The following is a 19,750-nucleotide window of genomic DNA, read 5'->3' as shown; positions in this document are numbered from 1 at the left end:
AATAGCAGCCAAGAGGAAGATGGAAAGCAGATAGAGGAAGAGGTGGTAAGAGGAAGACCAGACTAAAACCTTTAGTGATTATAGAGGGGATTAAGGGATGAGTAGCAAGCTAACTGGCACCATAGAATCCTGAAAAGTGGAAGAAAACAGGACTACTGAAGTCAGGGATGGAACTGTGGAGTAAATAGAAAGGAATTTAAAAATCTGTGTACAAAATTGTTAGACCATAGAGTTACTCTCATCCAGTACAGCCAGCCAGCTAATCCTCTTCCTCCCCTTTACAGAAAAATAAATGTTTATTTCTTGGAGAAGTTGAATTGGAAATGTTCAGGCTTAGGGGCTCCTGAACAAGGAAAGGGTAAGGGAAAAAAACAAAGGATTAATGCAAAAAACCACAGTTGAACATTTAGATCTGTGGCCCCATTTCTTGCCTTTCCAAATGCGGACAGCCAGCTTCTATCACCCTTGGGATTAGAAATTGGAGGCGTCTTCTCTAAGGAAATTGAAAGAGAAGACATGGGAGTCTAACAATAAAGAGGTTACACTGTAATAGTTCATAAACCTCACCTATGGTTCCTGAACTTCCAGTTAGCTTTTTAGTGCCTCACTATTTAATATGAAAGAACAATATATATTCAGGCACCATTAATGTAAGAAAGTCCTCCAATACAGAGATCAACATAAAAAGAAAAAAGCTCAGAGAAAACAGACAATATAAAGAGGGAAGAAAATTCAAAGAGAGAAAATGCTCAGAGAGAGAAGTTATTGTGCCCAGGAAAAAAACAGAAGAATTCTATTGTTTTTTAAAAAAGAGTAAGAAAACAGGAAAGAGCTCTTAGAAATTAAAATGCATGATAGCTAGAAAACATTTAGCAGAAAGAATCAAAGAAAAAGATGAGAAATTTTTTTTTTGTCAAAAGGGTAAAGTCAAAATATTTGACATGGGGGGAAAGGGGAACGAATTTAAAGAATCAGTCCAGAAGTTCTAACATCAAACTAATAAACTCCAAAAAGAGCACAATAAAGTAGATTTTTATTAGATGAGGGGTAGGGGAGTCTGTGTATCTCAGTAAATGCCCTTTAGTACTATTTGATTTCTTCAAGTATGAGCATATACAATGATAGTAAAGTGAGAAATATTAAATAAGAAAAGGACTAAGAATGCTAAGCAAACTAATTCAACATTATCATAATTCTATATACTCTAAGAAAAATCTGTTACCTCACTTCAGCAACTATTATTTCATAACATAGAGAAATGTTTAAGACATATTCATTAAAATAAGCAGAGTATAAATATAATGTATAGTGACATGATTTCCTAACAAAATGTGTCTTTGCATGTACAAGAAGAAATGCAAGAAAATGATAAAAATGTTAAAGATAGCTATCTCCAAATTGTATAATTACAAATATTTTTGGTGAATTTTCATATTTTCTATACAGATGCACTGCTTTGAAAGTTGGAAATTTAAGGAAAGCCAGTGAGAAAAAAAACATTTAAAGTGTTAAGAAATGATGTTACTAATGAAAACCCCATGTATTCTTGCTGTGAACAAATCACCATACTAAACTTGTTGCAGGTTACAAAAACATATGACACTGCTCCAGTTTCTCAAGAAGGTCACAGTCTAACATGGGAGAGATCAAAATGAATGTATATATAAATAACCGCAAATACATGATAAAATGTTTCCTAGGTATGAGGGCCAATACAGTTATGATTCTTTAGTGGGAAAGATCACTTTTAGATGGAATGTGGTTTAAGGAGGTTGGGAATAGAAGGATGAATAGGATTTCAAGAGGGCCAAATTGTATGAAGCCATTCCAGAAAGAACTAAGACTCAAGTGTAAAAGCTCCAGGTGATTTTGGATGGATCGTGGGGTAGAAGATGGGATGTATGACTTAGGGTCAGTTAGTATAGGGTACTGAATGCCAGGTAAAGGGATTTGGAATATTTGGAATTATTCAATAGAAGTTAAGAGTCAGTAAATGTTGTTAAGGAGAGGACTAAAATAATTATGCAAGAAAACAGCTGGTTTGAAGTCTATTGTGCCAGCCCAGGCTAGTGATAATGAAGAATGGAACTTGCATATTGGTTGTGGGAATGAGAAAGAAGGATAAACTTGAGAAACATCAAAGGAGTTGAGTATATAGAACTTAGCAATTACTGGGATGTGGGAAAAGAGGTAGGAGGTAACAAAAGGGGCTGTCTTGTTGTGAGTCTGGATTATTAAAACAGTGGTAACAGCGGCACAAAAGAACAGTCAGAATAAAGAAGTCATTTTGTGGAGGGGTACCTGGGTGGCTCAGTCTTTTAAGCGTCTGACTTCAGCTGAGGTCATGATCTCCCGGTTCACGAGTTCGAGCCCCGCATCAGGCTGTGTGCTGACATCTAGGAGCCTGCTTGGGATTCTCTGTCGCCCCCTCTCTCTGCCCCTCCCCTGATCACACTCTGTCTCTCTCTCTCAAAAATAAATAAACATTAAAAAAAAAGTAATTTTGTGGAGGAAGATAATTTTGAATTTGCTGAATTTTAGATTTCAGAGGAATATACATGAGGCAATACTCAAAAGGCATTTGATAGTATGAGGTTGAAGGGCAGTTACTCAGCAAATATATATTGAGTGTCTTCTATGTTTAATAACCACCACAAGCACTATCAATTCAAGCAGTGAGTAAAACACCATCTCTGCCTTTAGGACAAAGTTAATTTTTTGGACTAGGGAGATGAATAGATATCGTATGGATAATTAGAATGCAATTATCCTAAGTAATGCATCAACAGAGTATGGACAGAGTGCTGTGATTACACAGAAAAGAAAACTCCATCTTTTGGTTCACCAACATCATTCTAAAATGGTTTAAATGACCAGTAGCTACTTACAAACATGGGAAATTATTCCAAGCACAGTTTGGACATTTCATTGAAATGAGGGAACAGAGGGAACAGAGGGAGACTATTAATTTTAGTGAGAATAAAATCTGAAGTTACATATCTATTTGCCAGGTAGGAAGAGTCATTGAGAAGCCAGTGAGGGGAAACACGAAATCTAATCCCAGAGGCTCAAATAGGAGATTCAAGACACATGAAAGTTTGATAGTGGCCAAGAAATTAGGAAGATTTAGAATCAAAGTCCATTGGCTTTAGTGATTCAGAGGCTACTGATGACTTTATAAAAATGTTTTAGTAATATCAGAATGGAAGTGTTTGAGATGGTGAGAATGTATTAATATTTATCAAAATAAATGTAAAATACTGGTCTTCTATGAATGTATATGTTTTACATACTAACTCATGGTTTATAAGCATACAGATGAACTAACTCATCATAGAGGGAGTAAATGTAAACAATATTTCTGTGAACTTGATTTTTAAGAAATACCAAAGGAGTGACAGGAGAGAAGTGGTCTTCAGGGGCTAGTAGAGCCATTAGGTCTGGCAAGGATTGTTGATGATGTTTGAAAATAATTTTCAAAAAAGTAGTAAGGACATGATCTAGACTTTGAAGGGGCTGAGTACATGAGAACAAACACGAGGACGACAGCAGTTCCTGGAAATTCTCAAACACTGCCTCTCCTCGACCCTGCTCCACCACCCCCATTATCTGATTCACTTTTCCTTTTCCTTCAGTTATCAGCCAAAGTGTTCCTACCTCAGGCAGACCTTCCTATCCAACTTTATCCAACTAAATTTGGCTCCCCACATTATGCTAGCACACCGTTCTGCTCCATTGAATCTACCACAATTTGTAAGATATTGCTTATATATTTGTTAAATGTCTGTCTTCCTCACCAGACTACCAGTTGCATGAGGATGATAGGCACCAAGAGAGTGTTCTCCACTTTACATTGCAGCGTCATCACAGTGTTTGTACATGATAGGCTTTTTTCCAATACGTATTAGATGAGAGACAGAGGGACAAGATGGAGCATTCCCAGAGTACATGTCTTAGAGATAAAACAGAGGATATCAAAGTCCAACATATGTTGCCCAGTATGTGGATTGCTATAGTAGAGCACGGATCAAGATTTAGGGAAATTGAGGTTATACTTCTAGAACAGTTTGCTCAACTTGGGATGAAGAGGAAAGAGCAATTTTTTTTTAATTTTTTAATGTTTATTTATTTTTGAGAGAGAGAGACAGAGCATGCGCAGGGGAGGGGCAGAGAGAGAGGGAGACAGAATCTGAACCAGGCTCCAGGCTCTGAGCTGTCAGCACAGAGCCCGACGTGGGGCTTGAACTCACAAACAATGAGATCATGACTTGAGCTGAAGTTGGATGCTTAGCCAACTGTGCCACCCAGGTGCCCCAAGAGCGATGTTTTAAAGTAGATGTCAAAATGGGAGAAGCTGACGTAAAGGAGAATATAGGATAGACTTCAAAAATGAGGCTAGTAAAAAAAATGAGTTTCAAAAACAGTAAAAAGTATACGGTCTTTTCTTCCTTGTCAGGTGAGTTAAAAGTTCCTAAAGGAGTGTGAGCCAAGGGGAGTGTAAGGGAACTATGTTTAAATTAAGTTGAGAGGTCTCAGGTTTGCTTATATAAATAAGGGAAAGAAAGCATAGTAGGTTGATATGTTCATAGTAAAACATAGTATCCTAGGACACAATGCAATAGGAGTGCCAAAGGGTAAGACAGAGATGAGGAAACTAGTTTACAGTGAGCTACAGGTAGACTTGTTCAGTGCAAATTCACCTGTTTCTAGAGAAACAGCAATAAGAAACCGCCAAATTAAGTAACCGTAATAGCAAACAAAAGCTTTTTGTAGTATGTAGTCCTGTATCTTAAAATGCAATTATGTATAAATATATTATTTACATGAATGTTTTTGACTAAAAGTATTTTCTTATAATTTTTAATGCTTTCACACAGCGATAAAGATTTTTCACAATATAGAGATACCTTGGTTCAATGTATAGAAATCCTTGGTTCTGAAAAATAGAAGTTAGTTTGCCTCATATTTTTAGAAATGACTAATCCTGCCTTGGATAGCTTTTATTTAACACCATTTTGAAAAATTATGACCATGAAATAAGTGACTTTATGTGTACCTCAAATACAATTTAAAAAATTGTGTGTGTGTGTGTGTGTGTTTTTTAGTATAGTGAAATTTCTATGCAGCTATGAACACCTTGCCTTGTTACAGTATTTCAGTTCCTCTTGTGACTAGCATGGGTTTGTAAGGTGACTGGAGTTGGAGATACTATCTTTGACTATGAAAAAGAGTGGTCTGTTTGTCCTTTGGGCAAAACAAAGTGATTCCTATGTCAGATGAGGGCCACTGACCAGATTCATACTGTGCTTTACTGATGAGGGCTTTGGCACAGACCAGCTGGTGTTTTATGTTTTTTCCTATATTCGTTCAAAACCAAGAATTAATGTGCTCTCTGATATCCTTGTGACTTGACATACATTAAAACATATCTCTTTCCATAAATGTGTTTTCCTTCATCAGAGTTTTTTTTGTTTTGTTTTTTTGTTTTTTAACGTGAGCATTGAAGTATTTTACCAGGTATATTGACATACGGCTCTCTGGTTACTAAGAAAATTCATTTCCTGAATGTGAAATGCATTAGAAAATGCTGCTATCATTGTATAACTAAATATGTTGGGACTTCAGTGGTTACTGTTAATAATTCTGACTCAAAGCACCTAGTAGGTTAGTTCTTGGTAACCTAAGAACAGGGCTGATGTGGGAGAATACACTTCTCCTCTGCAAAGTTTTGCATGTATGAATAGTTATTACCAAGGTGGAAAGAAAAGAGAAACTCTCTGCTTTTATCTTTACTTTTTCTCATCACTTGAATTCTTTTTAGTCTCCTTGGTGCCCTTGAATAATCTTTTCACTAAACGATGACATTCAAGTTATTGCATTTTATTTTGTTCAGTAAAAATTTTCTGTCTTTATCCTCCCCCTGCAAAAAAAATTAAAAAAAAAATTCTTACCATGTATCTAGGACACTCGTGATTTGTCTTTTGAATGAGTCAAAGCTGAGAGAATTGTGTAAGGGCAAATGTTAGTGTTACGAGTCAGATAATTTGAAGACTGATCATCAGCCCCTCATGATCTAGGATACAGTCAGAGCATGAATTTGATTCAGTATTTCCCCTATCTCCAAAGGTACGATCTACCTTATCTTCTTGCTCGCTTTTAGTCTTGTTAGAAATTTATTAGCTTTTCTCGCCTAAATCAGAGTGTGGAGGAGGAAGAGATTTGAGTCTGAAAGGCATATAAATGCTTCCTCCACACTATCAAAAGTCAGATATTAATTTTGCTTTGGATGAGACTGCTGGCACGCTAACCTCGCATTCTCTTTGCAGTGGGTAAACCTCACAAGTGCAACTACTGTGGACGAAGCTACAAGCAGCGCAGTTCACTGGAGGAGCACAAGGAACGCTGCCACAACTATCTCCAGAATGTCAGCATGGAGGCTGCTGGGCAGGTCATGAGTCACCATGGTGGGTAGAAATGGCATTCACCATTTTCATTCCCCCTCACTACTTCTGTAGTTCTTTATGGGTTAAACAGTTCCTCTACCCTTAAGCATGAAGACGAAATCTTACTCTTTTTTTCAAACAATTTTAGATCACGTTAACTTTGCATGGGATTATCTTCTTAAGCACTTGAAATGAGTTGAGCTTTGGGACCCTTGGCAAACAACCTATAGTGAGTTTTTAGGATACTCCCAAAGTATTTCTGATAACATGTGTTTGAATTAACATAATAATGGCAGCCGACCTTGAGTACACCAAAGGAAGAGAGCATTTACTCTTTCTCTTTCATTGGCTGTGCCAAGTAGTTAGAAATGGTTCTATGTAAGTCTGTAGGGTTCCTAAAAGAGTTGGTTGGTTGTGTATTTTCATTTCTCTTGGTAACTGATCAGTGATATAATTGATCTTTCTCTAATCAGTTTTGTGATTTATCTTGGGAATTACTCATTTTGCTTCCTACTAGTATAGGGAGCGATCTAGATTAAAATTAGGCACCCACTTCCCTCCACAAAAATCAGAACCCAAGCAAAACATCCTCATCTCCATAATATACAATAGCAGGTAGGAAGGTAGTTTCTAAGGTTTATCAATTAATAACTCTGTGTTACTGAAAAATTAATGTTTGTATATCAGCCTTACAAAGGAAAGTTATGAATTTCAATTCTTTAGATTTGGGGCGTCTGTTTTGTCCTAATTATATTTTTATGCTGATTAATTTTATCCTTCATATAAGTACATACGAAAGTCTTATTGTTGCACTTCTATCTTTTATTTTAAAAGATTTAGTCAATATCAAATAGTATAATTGGGGAATGCTGTAGTCATTTTTAAAATGTAAATGTCTATTTAGCAACTTATATACAGCTCAAGGATTATTTGTGGGGTTTTTTTTGTGTTATTTTATGTAGTACATACTGTGGAACTGTGTTTATTGGACAGCAAGTGATTATTTCTTGTTGAATTGGAAATTTAAAATATTTACTTTGTTACCCTGAATAATTGAAGCATTTCTTCTTGAGGGTAGTTTATATAATCTAAAGAATTATATAATTCTATTTGTTGAGAATGAGTACGTTTATTTTTATATTATCATTATTAACAGTTTTAAAAACCTGTCTGTGCTTTATGTCTTAGTAAATTTGATAGTGCAAGCTTGCATCACCTGGGCTTATGAGGGTAGCATGGGGTCCAGAGCATGGAACTTAAAATGCTAAATCTCAGAGTCCAGTAAGCCTGGCCTGGCTGTGTGGCATCTGTGTGCATCACATGTATGGTATGAGAATTAAGTGGGACTGGATGTGAAATAAACCATTCTTTTCACTATTAGATTTCAGGGCATTAAATATAAAGAAATATTAAATGTTCCATACCCTAGAAAGTTATGTTACTTATCAGCATTAACAGGCATTTGAAGTTTCGTTTGCCTACTTGAGCACACTGTTTCTGTTTAAATTGTTTTTAGAGGTGGTTTGAGGCAGGGTTAACTGATGGAGGCTTGAGGGCATGCCGAAACTTAAGATACCTTGTGGTACTAATTTTTCCATATAATGTTCTCTCATTGCAATTTTGACATTGGATTGGGTTAATTATATTAATTTATTTTTCATTGAGTTATTTATGAAACTCTGTTGCACACACATCTGAATTAGAAACAGAGTCTCGTCTAAAACACATTATGTTGTTATGGGAAGGTAAAGTGTACATAAATAGTCAACATTTAACTATGCGTTGGCAAATTAACCAGTTATAGAATAAGCGCTGACAAAAAAATTTAAGCAGGTGTATTTGAGGAGGGGAGGAGACATTTAAACAGCTATAGCTTCAACCTCCATTTCTCAGATTGCTTAGCCCTCGACGGTGAAAAGCCTTCTATAGGTTGCTGTAAAACTGGAACTGAATGGGGAAAGTGGGAAAGACACTCAGGTACTGGGTAGAGCAGGGGGCAAAGTGTATGGTGAGGGTGGGAGAAGGACATAGGTTTAGATATCATTTATAGGCCCAAATACTAGTTTTTCCACCATGTTGGATATAGTTTTAAACATTAAGGTTATATTAATACCATTTCATACTGTACTTCTAGGTATGTTGTAGTAATAATTTGAGATTATCCTTAATCTCCTTTTCCTTTTGTTAATATTCTTAATACAGAATTGAGTGTATGGGGTAGGAACTGACCAAAAGAGAAAAAAAAAAAAAAAAAAACATGGACAGAATATTCTCAGAGTTCATCATTAACCTTGTCTCATATACATAGCTTGGCATGTGTCTCCTTTGAAGGAAAGCCATGGTGAAATTCATATTTATCCCCATCCCTCTCCTACTATCCTGCTTATCTTGTCTATTTTTTTAATCTTATTTTTAGTGGTAGGGGTGGCCATTACCATCATTGTGGCTGCCATTAACTCTTTGAAATTCATTATTATTCTTTTGTTTTGGTTCATATCTGACATAGTTATGTCTCCTAGCCACTCATTCCTAAAACATGTTCTTCCCATGTTGGCTCTTCCAGGGAGGGACATGTCTGAAGTCAAAGAGGCACTCTTTCACTTCATTCAGGAAACATTTATTGAAGGCTTGCTATGTGCCTATTTTTATGAAACATTCTGGGGATATAAAGATACCTGGATGCAATTTCTTTCTTACATTTATAGTCTGATAGGAAATATGTATTTTTAAAAAAAGATAAATAAAATGAAATAAATGCTCTAATAAAGACATATACATACTTCTGTAGGAGCACAAATGCAGAGCTGACCTAACTCTGTCTAGAGAAAACAAAGAAATCTTATGTGCAGTGTTTGATTTGTACATCAGGTTGAGAAAAATCACACAAATTAGATTCACAGAGAATGTACGTTCCAGGCAGAGCACTTGCCATAGGCTAACACTTGGAAGTATAAAAGAACATTCGCAGGTTCCCGGACATTGAACATAGTTGCAGTTAAAGAAGTGATAGGAAATAAGTCTAACATAATTGGTTGCAATGCAAAAATGGAGCCTTTTATGCTAATACAATGTTTGAATTCCACTGGAGTAATCTGATTTTTCTGTTGTAAAGAAAAATGTCACCAGTGTAGAATATAGGAGAGATGACTGACTGAGGGACAAGAGAGACTGGAATTAAGAATGCCAAGGAAAAGATGAGAAGACAGGAGCAGGAGAAGAGAACTGGATGAAACACTAGAGACATGTTTTGGAGATAGAATAAGAAGTTTTTGACTTTGAGGGAAAAGGAGAAAATTCATGACTTGTAGTTTTGGAAATAAAGATAATAATAATTAATTTTATGGCAGATTATCTTTTTTGAAAATTATCTTTATGCTCATTTCTCAAGGCTCTTTAGCTTGAAGAAAAAGCTTTAAAAAGTGAAGTATGTAATTAGCTTTTTTCCCCCTTGCCAGGAGACAAAAATGAAAGCATGAACCAAAAGATAGCTAGCTTTAAAGCAAGGACATATATTATTAAGTTTATGCTTTGAATTATTTGAGAAAGGGAAGTTCTTTATTACAAGTCTGGGAACATAATTGAGAACCTGTAAACTCTAGTAAGTTCCTTCAACTTGTTTCCATCCGGTAACATTATTTCCTCCATAAAGTCATTCAGTAAAAAAACCTTGAATATTGTATTTGTCTTATATCATAAAAGGTACTAGAGACACAAATAAAATGCAATCTGTACCCTATGGTTACTTACCAACTACTGTTAGAAATAGACCAGTAAACCAACACAATAGTCTGATAAGCTTTACAGGGGCATGTAGGATAGATGTCTAAACCAGACAAGGTGTCCAAGAGAAATTTCTGGGGCAAGTTTTGTTTGAGTGAAGATTTGAAAGACAACACAGCCATCCATGAAAGGAGTCTTTTGTGCAGAGAGAACAACATGTGTGAAGACATAGAAGCCTAAAAGATCATGGAGAGTTAAGGACCAACAAGTAACTGTATAATTAGAGCCCAGTTTGTACGGGCAAAAGAAATTGGAAGGTGATAGGCCAGAGAAATAGTCTGTGAACAGAATATCAAAGACTTATTGTGCTAAGCAAAGAATTTTGTATTTTATCCTAAAAAATATTATTGTATTCACATTTTATTTCTAGAGATATAGGAGATAAAAGAGTCAAGAGAGAAGCAAGTAGACCATTGCAACAATCTCCTGATTGGTCAAGTAGGGCTTAGTAGCCTGGCATAAACAGTTAGAAATTGAGAGCAACTACACATGTAAAATCTAAAATACACAGTACACCCATGTATGTATATTAGGAGGAGGTGAGAGAAGGGAAAGGAGACTGAGTGAAAGGAAGAAATCTAGTATTTGTCATAGGTATTTAGCATGGATGATCAGGTAGATAATGGTGCTGTCTAAGTAGATGGAAATTGGAAAAATAGGAGAAAGTATGGGGTGAGAAATGGAGATTTCGGCTTTTGAACACATTACCTTTTAGGCACTTGTGAGAGACTGCCAAGTGAAACTGTCTAGGAGGAAGTTGAATATATAGATCTCAAATTCTCAAGAGAAGTCTGGGTAGGAAATAAAGATTTGGGAGTCATCATTATAGAGGTTGTAACCTGAAGTAATATGTTTTCTAAAGTTATATGGGTAACTATAGAGTGAGACATCTAGAAAGCCAAGAAAACACCAGAAGGAAAAAAAGAAAAAAAAAAAAAAAGAAGAGCCATGAAGATAACTAGGAGCAGAGAATGGAAAATGGAAAGAGTGATTTCAAAGCAAGCCAGTACTGTCAGATGTTATCAAGAAAATAAGATAAACTGATTTTTTTTTTTATTTGGCAACATGGAGAAAGTCTGTGACAATATAGATGACATCCATTATTTTTCCCTGCCCTACAAAACTTCCTTCTTCTTTTGATAACCAAACTTCCATTTTCCTTTAGAGAACTGTCCTCCTATTATATGAAAAGACTATAAGCGTAGCTTCCCTGCCCTTTCCTGGCCAGGGGGTGGACATGTGATCTAATCTAGACTGTCTTTTTGGATTTTGAATTTGAGTGGATTGTTTGGTAAACATGGCTATGTTGGGAACACTCTTAGATGCTTCTGTCTTTAAGATTTATAAATGTGATGAGATAATGAAATAATGCAATTACAAACATATTTTCCTCTTGGCTATAACTTCGAAAATAAGGTCAAGGAAATATCTGGTTATGAAGTTTGCTCTAACAAGTAAGATTAGCTTATTGGTATTTTCTTAGCCTAGATAAATCTCTCACTATGTGACTGATGCATTATTGAGTTAACTTAAGAACTTGTTTTCTGTTTCAAGCCCAAACATTGCAACCAGACCCATGAAAGAAAAAAAAAAAAATTCAGATTAGTTATGTAATTGAGAAAATGTATCAGATCTTTTCCCAATGGCAGACTTTAAAAATATGTCAAACTTGTTTATTAAAAGTCAACAGTCTAATTATCTCAACAAAAAAAAAAATAGTATAGTGTACTGGCTAAGGGCCCAGGCTCTAGAGCCAGGCCACCTAGGTTCAAATCACATATTCCGTATGAACTAGACATAAACAGCAAGGAGTCTCTGGGTTTTTGTTTCCCCATCTGCAAAATGGAGATGGGACTGATCTCAAGGGGGTTATTGAAAAGATTAAATAATTTAATGCAGTCTTAAAACAGTACTTAGCACATAGTATATATCAGTTACTATTATTATTGCTGATATGGTAGAAATAGGTTCAATATTTGATATGTGGAGGGCTGATGTTAAATAGAAGTAAGACCAGAGCTCTGACAAAGTCATTGTTTTCAGTTCACATGAGCTTCATTGAACTTGGGACAAATCATCTGAATTGAGGTGGATGTGGTGTGGGACAGTTCGCACACCCAGGTTTCGTTTTGAGTGTTAAATGTGTGCAAATATGAAAATTCAAGGTTAGACTTAGAGCAAAACTGCCAAGTTTTAGACTACTCATTTCAAAACTAATTATTATATTCAATTTGGGGGCAAACCCTGTTAACCAGTTTTGCTGTTTTTTTAACAAAATTTACAACAACAAACCTTTTTTTTTTTCTTTCCTTCTTTCATTTTGGATCCCAGTTTGTGACATATTTTCATCTTCAGTCCATACATAGCCTGTTTTTTAGCTTGACAGTTATGTTAAATAATGTAGTAATTGCCTATGAATCCACCACCCAAAACAAAAATTAAGACTTTGACAATAATCTGTATCTAACTAATGGTTCCAACCACATCCATTCTCGACTGCCGTTCCATCCTCCTGGCCACCCTTGTTTGAATTTTTTGGTCAGCCTTTCTTTGCTTTCCTTTTTAAGTATTTGCTTTTACTTTAGTTATTGGCTAAAGAGAACATAATGTTTCGTGTAACATCTTGGGATATAATTTTTTTCCACTTGGTAACATCATGGATTATATCAGTATAGAAAATGACCTGAGTATTTCCTTCTTCCTGAATCTCATAATCTCCTTTTACATTAACATCCAGTAATTGCAGAATCTCTTGCCAATCGTAGCCATATCTTATAAGGTTGAAGATTAAATTCTTCTGGTCTATCCACTAGAATATACTAGGTTAACCCAAAATTTAGATTGGATATAGATTTCTTTAAACATGTCCAAATTAGGAAAAGATTTTTCTGTTGCCATTTTTCATTTCTTCAAAATCAGCAACCTGTATTGGTTATTAAGTAGGTCACCTGAATGGTTCACTGGATTTTCTTAACTTTCATCTCTTGCTTTCTCATTTTACTTTAGTGCCTGGTCTTATAAATGAGAATGTATTGTGTTTCACACAGTAGAACTCTCCTTTACAAATGAAAGGAGCAGAATAAATCATTTTACAGTGTATGCTGAACAAGTAAACATATTCTAAAATAGGAATCCTGTAGGCTCCCAAACGGCCCTGGCACAGGTACAATTAGAGAAAGTAACAATAATCAAGAATAAGTTATGGTCTTTCCTGTGAACTCTGGCTTCAATCATTGATCTCATCTGTCTCAGATGTTACTCTATCCTTAAACATCCTTTGACAGTATTTCTATGCAAAAACTTTTGTTAAATCCTTTTTCTATACTATGAATGTCAATATGTAATGTCAATATCTGTGAACTACTCTATTAGCCCCTAGCAACTTAGACAAATGTGATGCAGAGGGAGCAGCTTTGGAGAGTTTATGTCAAATGAGTTAGAGCAGTTTAGTGAGCAAATATGCCAATTTGGAAATGGAATGTTTTATCCTGCTGAAGAGCTCTTTTTAAAATAAATTGGAGTCATAAAGCTGCCACAGTTTACTGTGTATAGACATGTTCAGAATTGAAACTCCTTCATGAAGGCTGCTTTGTGCAGGTATTTATCTACTACCAGTAGGGCTAATAGCTCACTTGTCTCATCAATAGAAAATCTGCTGCAGGAAAATACATGGGTGAAAAAAAAAACCTGGTTAAATATCGTGCTGTTATTCTGTGTGTCTGTTTAAGCTTTCCTGCAAAACAAGTTGACTTACTTAATTTGTTTTAGAAAAATAAACTCCAAAAGCCTTGAGAATAGTGCAGTCTTAAAGGGGTATTGATTTTAATCAATGTTAAAAACACTTTCAGAGGAGTAAGATGAGAAACAAGATGAACATGTTTGCCACCAATAGTGGCCAACAGTTTGTCATTGATTTGAGAACGACTCGAATAAAAACAAATCCCCTCTGTGTGTGTGTGTGTGTATGTATGTGTGTGTGTAAAATTAAAGAGTGTACTTTAACACTAAAGGTTATTCTTTCTACTTTTATCCAAGCATACTAGCTTATGTTTATCTAACACATATTGAGATGGCAAATCCAGCTTTGTATCTTTTTAAAATGTTGAAGAAATTATCAGATTGCATTTTTTGTATGGTTTTACATAGTACCTCCTATGGAAGATTGTAAGGAACAAGAGCCTATTATGGACAACAATATTTCTCTGGTGCCTTTTGAGAGACCTGCTGTCATAGAGAAGCTCACAGGGAATATGGGAAAACGTAAAAGCTCCACTCCACAAAAGTTTGTGGGTAAGCATTACAAATGATTTTACTTCAAAGGTGGTTTTAATGAGAAGTATGTTCCCATGTATTAGAACTACAGATGGTATATTTCAGTTCAAGAGATAAATACCCATCTCTTTTGTCCATTCTTCATTTCTGCTTTATGCTGTTCCATGTGTACCTCCCTCCCTCCCTTTCTTTCTTTCTTTCTTTCTTTCTTTCTTTCTTTCTTTCCTTTTTCTTTCTCTCTCTCTCTCTCTCTCTCTCTCTCACACACACACACACACACACACACACACACACACACACACACCTTTAGATATATGGGCCTAGGAAATTAAAGAAAGACTGATAGAAGTTGCTACCTCAAAACTAAATTATAAAGTACACTAGTATGTAAAAATGTCCATTTATTTACAAAATAAAAATACTTAAGGAGAATGGTGTCATCTGTTAGCCAGTTTTGTGATGTTTTCCAATTTGCACTAGTTCTAGGTCTTTAAACTGTTTTCTTTACATGAGATTAATGCTTTTACTATTTTATCTAGAATTAAGAGAAATATTTTCCCCCAAAATGCTGCACTAGAAAAATAATGCAGCAACCTACATTCAAGATCTTGCATATTTGGATCTTTCATATTTGGATCTTTGTTTTCATCTGGCCTATGGTTTTGAAACAAAAAGATTAAATATAATGTATTTAGACTTTTCTTTTTCATTTCCAAGCCCTTAGATGCAAAAAACATCTAAGTTTTTTAAGAATGTATAAAAGATAGTGGGGTGCCTGGGTAGCTCCATTGGTTTTAAGCCTCTGACTCTTGTTTTCAGCTCAGGTCAGGATCTCAGAGTTCATGGGATTGAGCCCTGTGTAGGGCTCTGTGCTGACAGTATGGAGCCTGTTTACAATTCTCTCCCTCTCTCTCTGCCCCTCCCTTGCTCGCATTCTCTCTCTCCCTCTCTCTCTCAAAATAAATAAAATTTAAAAAAGAATACATAAAAATAGTGATTCTATATAAATAATTGCCATTAATTATATATGTAATATATCTATTCTTATAGATTTTATTACTATAAAGGGTAAAAATTAGAAAAATATTCAAATAGATTCTCATATTCTATTGTCAAAGAGTATTGTGGAACATCCTGATATGGGTTGAGTGATGACTGGTAGAAAATCTTTGGTTATTTCAGGGAGGGAAGGCTAATAAAATTCTTTTACTCCAATAATCAATCACTTAGAGAAGATATCCTTTCAATCTGAAATCGCAGAACTAACAAATCACCAAAATACCATTTTAAGACAAGCTGGAGAGATTTATTGACAGAGCTCTTTGAAAAAAAGACTAGAGAACGGCCCTAAGGGATCACAGTTGATACTGATATAGTATCAAGAATACTGCAAGAATACTCAAAGGCTTGCCTTGGGCCCTAACTTTTCTTCCAGTCTTTCTTCCTTTATATAAAAGTTTTTTTTTTTTTTTTTTATGTCTTCTGAATCTATTTAGTTTTGTTCTTTGTAACATTTTCAGTGTTTACTATGACTTAGAGATGCTATTCTCAATTTGATTTGATTATATCCTTAGAAAAGGGGGACACATTTTTTCCTAATTACATCTTGATTTTAAAATAATAACATTAGATTCTTATTAAGAATTTAATGGTATTTTTTTCTTTATTTGGATTATCCTTTCGAGTAGTATATAAAAAGCAATCACACACTGTCTCTGTGATGGTTTTTGAAATGAAAATGTCATCACTCCACACTCACTATAAATTCCTTTTTACCATGCCCCTCAGTTAAATACTATTCTTTGACCTTTTCAAGCCCTACAGACCAATGATCCCTGAACTTTCTGTCTTTTTGTGTTCTCCTCTCTTTTTATTATCAGCTTAGATTCCATGGTTAATCATGTTTATTACTCTGTTGCCAATATTCTTGACTCTCTTACTTTGTTGTCTTTCTATTACCTTCTCCTAGTGAAACCCCACTAGGAAACCCCACTCTATTGAAAGCAGAGAAGCATCTGTCCCATATCTACAGGGCTGCTAGTACTTTTGGAGAAAATTCCACAGCCTTACAAATTGGTCACTATGAATCAGTGAATAAGTGATCTCAAATATCAGTTGTTCCATCCACATTGTAGCAGTCCTACTTTGATCCCATCCCTGCGTAGTCCTCTCTCCTGCTGAACCCTATAGCCATTTCAACATTTATTCTCCACAAACATGGTATCTCACTTCTTGATGGTATTCTAGCTCAATTTACAGGGAATAAAGTCATTTGAAATGATATCAATATAATATTACTAATTTTATAAGGATTAAGTGCATTTATAGGAATATTTTCTTTTTTTCCTCCTTGTTTCAATGAAAGAAGTATCCCTCTTTTTAATTAAGGTTAATTCCTCTTCTTGTGCCCTGGAATTCTTCTGTCACAGCCTCCCCCCCCCCAACCCAATACATTACATTTTACTATTCCTTTTTCTCACTTGTATTTTCAGTCTTTCCCCTCTATTGGCATTTTCCTTTTAGTATTTAATATGATAAACTCTCATCATTTAAAAAAAAAATTCCCTCAAAACCAAATCTCCTTCCTGCTACTACCTACTTTCTCCTCTTCAAAAAATGGAGTGGTTGAAAGAGTTCTCTATGCTTGCTTTCCATAATTTCTTTCTTTCTACTCATTCCCTAGTCTATGCAACCTGGTTTTCTTCCCCATGAAATGATTCTTATCAACGTCACCAGCTTCCATAGTGTCAAGTGCAGTGGACCCTTTTTAGACTATCTTATATCAGTCAGAACATTTGCCACTCCTGAATAATTAATTGCTTTTGAAACACTTCTTTTCTTGGTATCCATGACATTGATCTTTTGCATTTCTTCTAGCTTCTCTGCTCCTTCTCAGTCTTCATTATGAATCTACCCTTAACAGCTATGCAGATGGGGCAAAAGTACTAATGAAGGCCTCCATTCATATGCCTAAATATTTTAATATTTTAAATTAAGCTGAAAATTATTTTTTTAAGTTTATTTATTTTGAGGGGGGGAAGGGAAGGGACAGAGAGAAAGAGAGAGAGAATCCCAAGCAGGCTCCATGCTGACAGCGCAGAGCCTGATGCAGGGCTTGAAATCACAAACCACAAGATCATGACCTGAGCTGAAACCAAGAGTCAGATGTTTAACCACCTGAGAGACCCAGATGCCCCTAAGCTGAAAAACTATTGTTCTACCTTCCTAACTTGGAAGACTGAGTTCAAATAAATATAGAATGCTTAGATCCTTTAGAGTTCCACACCAGACCTTGATAGCATGAGCAGAACCACTGCCTGACCTGGAGCCAGCCCTCTCTCTTAGACCCACTTCTGTTTCTTTCCAGTACCAAAAGGGGCCTCATGCATATGCATGTGGACACCTCAGCCTGCACATTCAGCTTCTTTTCACATTGCACCCCACACACAGCACATAAAGAGTAGTGTATTAGCCTCTCCTCAGGCCTAAGTGTGTGCATACCAGGAAGATAGACCATATGAAGAGGACTATGCTAACCTTTAGTGCAAACTCAGTGCCATTTGGGAAAGGAATTCTTCAGTCTTGGGTATCTAGGGTATGGTCTAGGGAGTAATCTCCAGATAGGCGTATTCCTTTGGCTCTACACATTCCTCATTCCATGAGGAGCAAGGGACTCTGTAAACATGGGGCCCAGTGCAGGAATCCAACTTGCCTTGGTCTGTGGGCAGGCATAAAAATCTTGGTGTTCTCCCAGGTTCTATTTTTGACCTTCTCATCTTCACACTTTACCAATGCTTGGGTTATACCTTTTATTCTCTTGGCTTCAGAAGTTACTTTCTATCAACTGATGACTTATGTATCTACATCTCAAGCCCAGATCTCTCTTCTAAATTTGAGACTCTACTCAGCAGTTACTGGACCACAACTATTACTCATAGTTTTCCGAAATTGAATTCATCATCTTTTCTATCTGCTATCCACTAAGTTTCCCAGATAAGAAACGGGCTCCATGCTTAAGTTCTTTCTTTTTTTCATTCTAAGTCTAAATAATCACCAAGCCCTAGAAACTATATTTTCTAAATTTCTCTCCATTTCATTGGGTTTTCTCCATTTCCACTACCACTATACTAATTCAGGCCACCAGATCTTTATAGCAATAACCTCCTAAACCATCTTTATAAATAAATATCTAGTCAAGTCACTTTCCCATTTAACCCTATTAATCTGTATTGCTCTCAGCATGAAATTCAAATTCCTTAGCTGTTGAATGAGACTTATTATCTTCTCTTTCTCATCTATTTCCACTGTCAGCTATATACTGAAATTTAAGTAATCCCTTGAACAAGTCATACCCTCTTGCCTCTGAGCTTTCCTACCAGCTCCTCCACCCCCACATTCCTTTACTTGGCTAATATTTGTCATCACATTCTTATCTCTGATGCTACTTTCTTCAAGAAGTCTTCTTTTACTCCCTTAATATATATTCCTTTTATTTGACCTCATAGCACATATCACACTGTATTATAAATGATTCCTAAATCACTGTCACTCTCTCTAAACTGTAAGCTCTTTGAGAATATAGATTAGGTTTGTCTAGCTTAACTTTTTAAGTCTTAACATTGCAGTATCTTAAATTGGATGCCATGAGATCAGGTCTCATCATTTTTTTCTTCCATTTCCATTACTCCGATTATAACCCTAATCTCACTTTGGGGACCTCTTTTCAAACCTGAAATAATACTAGTGATCCAAAAGTGCTTTTCCAGAATGCAGTTCTGTAGATAAACATTCTTTTATCAACATTACAAATTAGGCATCCATCTATAACAACATACTAAACATTTATAAGAAGTCCACATATATTTTTAAGAAGCCTTTATCTGTAAGATTTACCTATGAAAGTAACCAGGCAATTAGTAGGAGACCACCTTGTTTTAGTGGCAGAATTTTAAAAAGATAAAATACACCGTCCAAAGCTGGAAACATTTAAAGGAGAAAAATTAAAATGACTTCTGCTTTATGCACAAGGCTCTTTTACGGTTAATCTTTAGACACTGTGTTGAAGTAAAATACTGATTTGTTGAAGTAGATATTAAAGGGAAAACTACAAAAATACTTCAATCAAGATAAGGCATGGAAAACTAACAATGGGTGTACATATCAGCACCATTGCCCATATGTCTAAACAAGGAAGGGATGGTGTAAAAATGATGAATTCCCCATTTCAAGAAGCAAAACAACAAACATATTATTTT

The 19,750-nt window shown here is 35.6% G+C and overlaps 1 protein-coding gene across 8 annotated transcripts in view; it reads left to right on the top strand.

Moving 5' to 3' along the window:
* The window catches only part of IKZF2 (IKAROS family zinc finger 2), a 165,212-nt gene that overhangs the window by 136,429 nt on the left and 9,033 nt on the right, over positions 1 to 19,750 (top strand). For all 8 annotated transcript variants that reach the window (XM_030327879.2, XM_030327876.1, XM_030327878.1 and 5 more), the window contains 2 exons: positions 6,327 to 6,464; positions 14,370 to 14,513. In XM_030327879.2, the coding sequence (XP_030183739.1) occupies positions 6,327 to 6,464; positions 14,370 to 14,513 (282 nt within the window). The remainder of the gene's footprint in view (positions 1 to 6,326; positions 6,465 to 14,369; positions 14,514 to 19,750) is intronic.

This window comes from Lynx canadensis, chromosome C1 (assembly GCF_007474595.2).
Source record: "Lynx canadensis isolate LIC74 chromosome C1, mLynCan4.pri.v2, whole genome shotgun sequence".
In the NCBI taxonomy this organism is placed as follows: Eukaryota; Metazoa; Chordata; class Mammalia; order Carnivora; family Felidae; genus Lynx; species Lynx canadensis.
Note: the sequence above shows the minus strand (reverse complement) of the source record. Positions and strands in the feature narration are given on the sequence as shown.